We start from the raw sequence: 10,998 nt of genomic DNA, 5'->3' as shown, positions 1-10,998 counted from the left end.
CCGACTACAAATGGCTCAACTCATTTATGGGTCGTTAACAGGCTGAAAGGCACATAGGGCCGGTAATTGGCCCAACACTTAAATGGGTCACTAAAAGGTCAAAACTCAAGTCCGACTACAAATGGCCCAACTGATTTATGGGTCGTCAACAGGCTGAAAGACACACCGGGCTGGAAATTGGCCCAACACTTAAATGGATCGCTAAAAGGCCAAAACTCAGGTCCTACTACAAATGGCCCAACTGATTTATGGCCCGTCAACAGGCTGAAAGACACACTGGGCCGGAAATTAGCCCAACACTTAAATGGGTCGCTAAAAGGCCGAAATATGTACATCCTGAAAATTGGCCCATCCCTCAAATGAGCCGTTAACAGGCCGAAATCCCATCAGGCCGATATTGAGCCCAAATATATAGCGGGCTGTTAACGGGCTCGAACTAATGATGGGCTGCAATGGTGTCAAATCTTTAATGGGCCGTTGACAGGCCGAATTGGCACATCTTGTATGGGCCGTGGGCTTAAATGAACTTGACACAAGTAGGCCTTATATGGGCCGGCCTGCTAATTTTTACTGGGCCGGCCTTTTTCACCGAAATGGGCCACTGTTGGGTCGTGCCACGTGTCGACCTATCATAGGCGCCTCCTGTCCAATGAGTGATGACATCTGTCCCAACGGTGAGGCAACACGTGTTTCCTCCGGCCAATGATGATTTTACATGTGGAAAATCCCCATTGGTCCGGGCTGTTAATGAGTTATCGGATCCAAAACCGGACCCAATAGCTTAATGGCTTTCCGTTACGGTGGATGCCACGTGTCAGTCACCCTTGACGAAAGCACTTCTGTGACGCGCGATTTATCATCATGGAAGTGGACACTTCCGTGATGATAATTTTGGTAATGTCATGGAACACTTCTATGACAGCACAGGTATGACTATCTTGATTCTGTCATAAAATCATCATGGATGTACATGCATGACAAAAAACGTGCCTACTGTGACAAACACGTATCATCACGGAAGTGTATTTTTTTGTAGTGTGGGTTCAATGGAGAACTTTTAGCCTCATGCACCCTCCGTGCAGGCTACCAAACACACCCAGAAGAGACAGCAACACACAGCCTCTGCTACTTGGTCCATATGGGCCTAATCTCACGGGACAGTTTGTTAGCACGCGTGCCCAGCCCGTGACGTGCCTGGCCCGGCACACGGCTAACGGGTCGTGCCTGGCCCACGGCACGCATGGGACAAACAACCCAAAAGCCTCAAAAACAGCCCAAAATGGCTCAAAAGCATGCAGGCCGGTGGCACATGCGCTAGGTCGGGCTGACCCGTTTAGCTCATGTGTCGTACATGGGCCTCGAGGTGAGGCACGTGTGCGGGTTCAGTACGACTCGCTTATATATGGGCCTCGATGTGGCATGTCGTGTAGACCCGTTTAAGGGTGGGTCGTGCCGGCCCATTGGTCGGCTTTGGGTTTGGCTGGTCTAGCACCAGATTGGTAGGTTTTGCTAGCCGCTAGCAGACCGACGCGAGCACAAGATCGATCACCTCGTGAGCCGCTTGATCGATCAGTTCTCCACGGTTCAACAAAAAAACCTCACAACGCATACGCGGAAGCATCTTCTCCGTTCCTCAAAAAACTTCACCTCGCGCACAGGAGTAAACGGATAAGGTTCATTTTTGTTTCAACTACAAATTTCACAGCTACAATTGCTCCAGATATAGGAATAGCTGGGGCTGAAAGGTTGGAGCTGAGATGCAGTCGTTTCGTAGTTCTGCTGTAACAATTGCAACTGGTGCAATAACATGTTAAAATGACTGAAACGCCCTTAGTCGTGGTGTAACTTGGGTTTAAGTGTTGATTCTACTGTTATGACTGTATATGACTTGATTAAGAGTTGTTTTTTCGTAGAATGTCATTTTGCGCCATCACATGGAGTACTAATTATGTATCACATTTCAATGGATCAAACATAGAGCACTAATTATACATTACATCAAATTGTTGGTTATCAAATAAAAGGTTATTACTACATTAACTATATGACAATCCTACTCTCTTGCAACCATCACACAATAATAAAGTTCTGAGTTGCGTCCACGCTAATAGTTCGTTGTCCCGCATTACACCATCAAAGGTTAAAAAGGTGTTTCACATTATTTGGAAAGCTCTAATAGCCTTGTGAACCTGCTAGTATAGGCAGAGACATAGGAAAACATGACATTACTATATCTAATTTATGTGAGTCATTTACAGAAAACTACCACATTTGCGGCTAGGTTTGCGGAAAACCACCAAGATGGTAATCATTGCAAAAAAACACCGTGATTTCACTAAACTCTTTGCAAAAAGCACTGATTGGGTGATTTGGCCCGTTTGATCACTTTCTAACAAGTGGGACCAGATTGTAAGGAGGTGTCTTAACAAAACTATTATACACACACCCCTAGATCTAAAAATAACAAGCAATCAACCCCAACTCCCGATCCACTACCCCCGATTCAATCGGGAGAAGGCAATCGCCGTGTGCCCTCACAGCTGACTACGCCGCCGCCGTTGGCTCCCACTGCCGCCGCCGAAAGCCCACCCGCCGCCACCCCTCCATGTCGCGGATGCCTTGAGCCGTCGTGCCCTGCTCCTACCCAAGGACATCTTGAGCCATCGTGCCCAGATCAGATGAGGGCCTCATCCGCTCGCTCGGATCCATCGTCGTTGAGCTTGGTTGCACTCGGATCCGCCGATATGAGGTGTTGCAGCCACGGTCACATCCGCACTGGTGTCGGCTGTTGGGAAACGTAGCATGCAATTTAAAAAAAAATCCTACGCTCACGTAAGATCTATCTAGGAGATGCATAGCAACGAGAGGGGGAGAGTGTGTCCGTGTACCCTCGTAGACCGAAAGCGGAAGCGTTAACTTAACGTGGTTGATGTAGTCGAACGTCTTCTCAAATCAACCGATCAAGTACCGAACGTACGACACCTCTAAGTTCTGCACACGTTCAGCTCGATGACGTCCCTCGAACTCTTGATCCAGTAGAGGTACGAAGGAGATGAGTTCCGTCAGCATGACTGCGTGGTGACGGTGATGGTGATATGATCCGTGCAGGGCTTCGCCTAAGCACTACGGCAATATGACTGGAGGAGTAAACGGTGGAGGGGGGCACCGCACACGGCTAAGAACAATTGATGTGTCTTGATGGGTGCCCCCTGCCCCCATATATAAAGGAGGAGAGGGGAGGAGGCCGGCCCTAGGGGTGCGCCAAGTGGGGGGGGGTCCCACTAGGACTCCTAGTCCTAGTCGGCTCCCCCTTCCTTTGAACGGAGGGGGAAGAGGGAAGGAGAGGGAGAGGGAGAGGGAAAGGGGGGCCGCGCCCCATCCCCTAGTCCAATCTGGACTCCCCATGGGGGGCGCGCCACCTCCTCGTGGCCTGCCTCTCCTCTCCCTTATGGCCCATTAAGGCCCAATACTTCCTCGGGGGGTTCCGGTAACCCCTTGGTAATCTGAAAAATATTCGAACCACTCCAGAGCCATTCCGGTGTCTGAACATAACCTTCCAATATATCAATCTTTAGCTCTCAACCATTTCGAGACTCCTCGTCATGTCTGTGATCTCATCCAGGACTCCGAACAACCTTCGGTCACCAAAACACATAACTCATATAATACATATCATCATCGAACGTTAAGCGTGCGGACACTACGGGTTCGAGAACTATGTAGACATGACCAAGACACCTCTCCGGTCACTAACCAATAGAGGAACCTGGATGCTCATATTGGTTCCCACATATTCTATGAAGATCTTTATCAGTTGAACCGCAATGTCAACATATGTTATTCCCTTTGTCATCGGTATGTTACTTGCCCGAGATTCGATCGTCGGTATCTTCATACCTAGTTCAATATCGTTACCGGCAAGTCTCTTTACTCGTTATGTAGTGCACCATCCCATAACTAACTTAGTCACATTGCTTGCAAGGCTTCATATGATGTGCATTACCGAGAGGGCCCAGAGATACCTCTCCGATACTAGGAGTGACAAATCATAATCTCGATCTATGCCAACCCAACAAACACCTTCGGAGATACCTGTAGAGCATCTTTATAATCACCCAGTTACGTTGTGACGTTTGATAGCACACAAGGCATTCCTCCGGTGTCCAGGAGTTGCATAATCTCATAGTTGGAGGAATATATATTTGACATGAAGAAAGCAGTAGCAATAAAATTGAACGATCATTATGTTAAGCTAACGGATGAGTCTTGTCCATCACATCATTCTCCTAATGATGTGATCCCGTTCATCAAATGAAAACACATGTCCATGGCTAGGAAACTTAACCATCTATGATCAATGAGCTAGTCAAGTAGAGGCATACTAGGGACACAGTGTTTTGTCTATGTATTCACACATGTATCAAGTTTCGGGTTAACACAATCCTAGCATGAATAATAAACATTTATCATGATATAAGGAAATATAAAATAATAACTTTTATTATTGCCTTTAGGGCATATTTCCTTCATCGGCGCCCTTCACCAGGAAGAAGTTGAGGTAGGGCGTGGGCGCTTCTAACATGGACGGCGCCGGAGGCACCTTTTGTTTGAGTGCGTCCTCCTTCGTGGAGAAAGGCGACGCCCCGACAGAAACATCTTGTCGAGCAGGTGGACTCAGCTCGTCACCTCCTCCCCCTCCACCCCTGCCCTTGACCACATCGGAGGAGGAGGGGGCTGCCCCTCCAACTCGTGCTCCATGTTGCCGACCCGGCCGCCACCATCCCTGCAGCACTGACATGCCAACGCCTCAGAAATGCACGCACCACAACCGCCTCCTCGTCATCCGTCGTGGCCGCCTCCTCGGTGTATCGGACGGCAGGGCCAGTGCACAGCGGTTGTCCACACCGGGGGTCTGATTGCGTTTTTTGTAAATATCTAGGAGTGTGGGCGCTAATTTTTTGCCAGTTAAGCTCCTTGCAATCCAGTCCCACTTTGTCAGAAAGTGATCAAACAGGCCAAATCACCCGATCAGTGCTTTTTGCAAAAAGTTCTAGTGAAATCACACTGTTTTTTGCAACAGATTACCGACTTGGTGGTTTTCCGCAAACCTAGACGTAAATGTGGTAGTTTTTTGCAATTGACTCAATTTCTGCATTCCAAAGCAACCAACCTTGATCATAACATCCCTTTGAGCATCATGAGTTGTGATGGGTTGAGTCATATCCCAATTGAATATTGTTGCCTTGTTTTTGTAGAACACCCATGCACAATATATAGCCTTCAGATCATCCCAACGAGTTTTGAACTGCTTTTTTCATAGTTTCTACCAGTCTTTGCGTTGAACTCATTCATTAATCCTTTATAGCATGCAGGTGTCAAGTATGTGGTCGGCATATGTCCCGCCTCTACTTGATCAGCTGCACACTCACGAAAAATTCTGGTGGCCTCTCGATCCCACTGAGCTTTCACCTTCGTAACCGACATTTACATAGCCAGTTTTCAATTGGCAATTGGCAGAAGGAGTGCCTGGCAAAGGTATAAAAATTACCACAAAAGCATAGAGTTGTACCAAATCATAGCCAGTGGCACCACCAATTGACAACAAGTAGTACAAGCAATGGACAATACCAAGGAGTAAGAGCAACTCCAATGGGGCAACCCATTTCGTCTGCCGCCGTCCGTTTGGGTCGGCGCAGACAGAAAAGGCGGCCCAACACGCTGACCCAAACGGACGCGTGTCCACTTTTCGTCTGCGGGCGACCCATTCCCGGCCCATTTTTAAGCCGGATTTGCGTCAGCGCGGACACGTGATGGACGCGTGCACGCTCGCCCTCTCCTCCTGCGGGCCCGCAGGTTTGTGTCACATTGCCCTCCCCATACAACAACAACCCTCGCCCTCCTCCTCCGTCGCCAACGCTGCCACCCCATTTTTGCCAGCGACTCTGCCAGCTGCCGGGGCATCCACATCCGCCCAGCTACGCCGCCCACTCCCACGTCGTCCGCCACCACCGTCTTGCCGCTGGTAGCCGACTGCTTCCCATCCCCCATGGCCCCCACCAGACAGCCGCTCCCGACCAAGAAGTCGCCTCTCCGACCGGCTAGATCCTCACCAGCACGCTCGTTGGAAGCCGTCGAACGCCGGCAAGACAACTAGTTGGTCCGTGCGCACCGCGACTCCCTTCGCCGACGCCCGCAAGATGTTCGACAGTTTGCCAAGGTACAAAATGGACTCCGCCGATGAGTTTTTTCCCCACAATTTCCTTTGCGACTCCGACGATTTGTCCTCCGGTGACGAGGAGGAGATATTGGCTGCCGTGTTGGTCCATCACCACCTCAATAGCCAGCGGCCATTGTTCTGTGGCTCCATTCCGGGCCACGTTCCGGCGTTGAATCGCAACCGAGAGAGCGGGCATTTCCTTCTTCGGAATGACTACTTTGATACAACAAATCCGTTGTTCAAACATCAGAAATTCCGTTGCCGTTTCCGTATGAGTAGGCATGTTTTCAATCGTATTAGAGAGGGGGTGGTCGGCTATGATGACTATTTCGAGTGCAAAGAGGATGCCGGTGGCAAGATTGGTTTTTCCTCTTATCAGAAATGCACTGCCGCCATCTGAATGCTTGCATACGGAGTGCCTGGTGATCTCATTGACGAGTACGTCTATATGAGCGAGTCTACTTGCCTAGAGTCCCTGTATAAGTTCTGCAAAGCTGTTATTGTTGTGTTTGGCCCTGAGTACTTGAGAGAGCCGGCTGCTGAAGATACAACCCGTTTGTTGGCGATGAATGCCAGCAGGGGCTTCCCAGGGATGCTTGGTAGTATAGACTACATGCATTGGGAGTGGAAGAACTGCCCTTCTGCTTGGCAAGGGCAGTATAAGGGCCATGTCAGCGCTTGCACTGTCATACTTGAGGCCGTGGCGTCTCAAGATCTCTGGATCTGGCACTTTTTCTTTGGCATGGCTGGATCGCACAATGATATCAACGTGCTTCAGCGCTCGCCGGTGTTTGCTAGGCTTGCCGAAGGCAACATCCCACCGGTGAACTTTACTGTCAACGGCCACACCTACGACAAAGGATACTATCTGAGTGACGGTATCTATCCTCAGTGGACCACTATTATCAAGACAATACCCAACCCCGTCAGGGAGAAAAGGAAAATATTTGCCCAAGAGCAAGAGAATGCTAGGAAGGATGTCGAGCGTGCCTTTGGTGTTTTGCAATCTCGATGGGGCATCGTTCGGTATCCTGCTAATACCTGGAGCATGCAGAAACTGTGAAAGGTGATGACTGTGATCATGCATAATATGATCGTAGAAGACGAGCGTCCGGAACGTCTGTATGATCAAGGTTTTCGGTTTCAGGGTGAGAATGTTGTGCCTGAGCATGGAGTAGCGGCAACATTTGAACAGTTCACCCAATTTCATCAAGACATGCGTGATTGAGAAACTCACGTGCAACTGCAAAATGATTTGGTTGAGTATATGTGGGCTCATGTTGGCAACCAATAGATGTATCTTCTTTTATTTGTTTGCAAAACTATGTGAGAGCTATGTGAGACCTTTTTATTTTCATTTGGCTTGTAATAAACTATGCAATTTTATTCGGTCCAAAACGATTTTATTTTGAACTATGCAATCATGAAAAAAAATAAGGGGGCCACTCGGCACATATGGGTCGGCGCGTTGCGTTCCCTGCCGACCCATATCTAAACAGGGCGGGCGGCTGATATAAACGGGCAAAAAGCGGACGAAATCGCCGTCCGTTTGGGTCGCCCCATTGGAGTTGCTCTAACATTTTATATCTTTCTTTGACGATGAATAGATCAAAGTTTTCTCGCGGGAAAAAAATCACATCAAAGAGAAGTCACAATTTTTATCTTTCTTTTATTTATACGCTTGCCAAAACAAACCGCGAGTGGTTCACGGCTTCTGCCTACATTATCGCCAGGCCAGGGATCCGAGCCGAAGCGCATCCCGTCCGTCCACGCAAAGCAGATCGAACGCTTCTCACGTCACCGATCCGGGGCACCCACCCCTCCTCCAATCAGCGCCCATCCTTCCCCTGTATAAACCCAGCCGCCCGTCTCCTCTCTTCTCCCACATCTCGCTCCACCTTCCCCTGCACACAACCCACCACCGGAATCCCCACCCGCCCTCTCGAAGCAGCAGCTAGCGATGGCCCCCAAGGCGGCGGAGAAGAAGCCGGCGGCGAAGAAGCCCGCGGAGGAGGAGCCGGCGACGGAGAAGGCCCCGGCCGGGAAGAAGCCCAAGGCCGAGAAGCGGCTGCCGGCGGGCAAGACGGCGGCCAAGGAGGGCGAAGGCAAGACGAGGGGCCGGAAGAAGGGCGGCAAGGCCAAGAAGGGCGTGGAGACGTACAAGATCTACATCTTCAAGGTGCTGAAGCAGGTGCACCCGGACGTCGGCATCTCCTCCAAGGCCATGTCCATCATGAACTCCTTCATCAACGACATCTTCGAGAAGCTCGCCGGCGAGGCCGCCAAGCTCGCCCGCTACAACAAGAAGCCCACCATCACCTCCCGGGAGGTCCAGACCTCCGTCCGCCTCGTCCTCCCCGGCGAGCTCGCCAAGCACGCCGTCTCCGAGGGCACCAAGGCCGTCACCAAGTTCACCTCCTCGTAGATTCTATTCTTTGTAGAAATGTAGATGGTTCTGTTACTTTTAGTGGTTGTTGACTCTGGTTATCTGCAAATCGTTCAAGTAATAGTCATGGATGGAAGTTGCTGAATGATTTCCCAGAACTGAATCTCTGATGCTTTTTGGCAAACGGAAGCTAAGTAATTTCTGATGGTTCTGTTTTTGTCAGGCCGAGACTGAGTAATGACTAATATCTGCCAATGCGATGAAGCTTTTTAGTATAATGATAAGATTGATGATCCACTGACACTAGGCTATAGGTGCCCCGATTAATTGCTTGCTGTGATTGAGCACCCTGATCAAGCATTGCTGCTGGTGGTGATCATAAACATGGTTGCCAGTGCTTTGTTGGCTCGTCGGTGGTTACTGAATTTGTGGCTGCTTCTGTCAAACTGAAATTTCAAAAGCAATGATACATTTCTGCTACTAAGCTTACTGATTTCTGCTGTGATTATTTGATAGTTACTAGTACTCTGCAAAATGATCGTGATTATATATAGGGGTGATGTAAATTTGCAGATTCATGATTTGCCGACAGCGGATAGGTGCAGAACAGAGTATGTTGTCCGTTAACGTGGCATGGAAGAAGAAGGGCAACCCCAACCCAATTTGTCTCCTTGCTACGCCTTGCTCTTTAGTGGGACTACCAAGCCCATCCCAGTTAAATTGCTTTAGGGGGGTCCCATTGAATAGAAAAAAATATATTATGTGGGTTAACTCTCTCAGCTCATCGGGATCCCACCAGCCCCTTCTCGTGGACACACAGAAACAGAGGAGGCGCAACCCTACTCCTGCCGTCGCCACATCTCCTCCCGTCCTCCCCTTCCTCGCAGCTTCCGCCTCCTCCGCCTCACATCGCCGTCCCAATCAAGTTTGGCCAATCCCCACTACTCCGGCCGGACGGGGTGGCCAGGTCGCCGCCAGCCGCAACACGGACCCACAGGTCGACAGAAGCATCAGTCCCACATAAGTGATCACGGGGACGGTGGGCATGGGTGCATCGTGACCTGGGGCACGATGATCGCGGGCATGTCCAGCATGGGCGACATTGTGGCATTGTAGCCAAGGAAAACTTGGTGCCAACGAGCCCCGGCTAGACGAACGTGCTCACCGACGCGCGGCATTTCCGAGCTAGAGCGCGCGCAACGAGCAACGAAACCATCGCCACCGTTAGGCAGCAAGGGAACAGAGTATGTTGTCCATTAACGTGGCATGGAAGAATAAGGGCAACCCCAACCCAATTGGTCTCCTTGCTACGTCTTGCTCTTGTTCAGAGTGATAGTTAGCGTTGCTTATTCGGTAGTAGCAACTATTATTAGGCTGGATCAGTTTAGTGCCATACAAATGGTGTTTTTCTGAAAATGTCTAGTGTATGACCGTATGCCAATTAACTTGTTATCCATCTCTCCATTCTCTTGCTGGAAGTCGTTTCTTACATGAGTTGAAGTTGAGACATGCTTATCTTATTGCCTCGTTGGTTACTGAAGACTTCACATTTAGTGTATCCATGGAAGCTATGGTCTTCTGGCTGTACCTTCTGACATGTCGGTATCATGAACTACTAAAATAGAACGTGGATTATCTACGGTTAAATTGAAGGATTGAGGATTGATAACTTCCATGAGTCGACACGATAGTATATGCACCGCTATATAGTGTACGGGTAACTTTGAATATTGGTCGTTGGAGGTGAGAAACGGACCCTGTGTCCTCCCTTCTATGCGACTCGGGGCTGATGATCCACCGATAGTAGGTTATGCTTCTGTGTTAGGCGCAGAACATAGTACATTGTTGAATGGCCCCGTTTCTTTGCCTGTTGTCACTGAGCATTGCCGCTGCGATGATCATTACATGGTTGTCGATGCTTTGTTGGCTTGTAGTTGGTGACTGAATTTGTGCTGCTTTTGGCAAATTGAGATTTCGAAAAGCTGTGATACATTCCTGCTACTATGTTTACTGATTTTTCTGCTGTGATTTGATGGTTCTCCCGATCTATGCAAAATAATTGTGCTGTTGTAGCAACGTAAATGTAAATTTTGCACTTTCATGATCTACTGACAGTAGGTTGGTGCAAAAACAGAGTAGTAGTGTTCATTAACAGAGCACTAAATATAACCCTCTGCACTTGAAAATAAAGGATTCATAACTGATGTGAGATGCCACAATAGCATCTATACCCGTGCCACTATTTTTTTTGACAACATGTATGTCTATACGCCTATGTAGAGTCTAGGAATAATTTTGAATATTGGTTGTTGGAAATGAGAAACCGACCCCGTGGCGTCCTCATTCGGCGACTCAGGGGAGCTAAACCTAGTTCCTCCCCTCTCGTCCATGTTGT

General features: G+C 49.2%; 1 protein-coding gene across 1 annotated transcript; it reads left to right on the top strand.

Annotated features, from left to right (window-relative positions):
* Positions 1-8,108: 8,108 nt before the first annotated feature.
* On the top strand, positions 8,109-8,814 carry LOC119326192 (histone H2B.2-like). Its single transcript, XM_037599892.1, has one exon. It carries the CDS (start codon positions 8,178-8,180, stop codon positions 8,640-8,642), a length of 465 nt encoding a protein of 154 aa, XP_037455789.1. The 5' UTR covers positions 8,109-8,177; the 3' UTR covers positions 8,643-8,814.
* Positions 8,815-10,998: the final 2,184 nt, after the last annotated feature.

Source organism: Triticum dicoccoides, chromosome 6B (assembly GCF_002162155.2).
Source record: "Triticum dicoccoides isolate Atlit2015 ecotype Zavitan chromosome 6B, WEW_v2.0, whole genome shotgun sequence".
Lineage (NCBI taxonomy): Eukaryota > Viridiplantae > Streptophyta > Magnoliopsida > Poales > Poaceae > Triticum > Triticum dicoccoides.
Note: the sequence above shows the minus strand (reverse complement) of the source record. Positions and strands in the feature narration are given on the sequence as shown.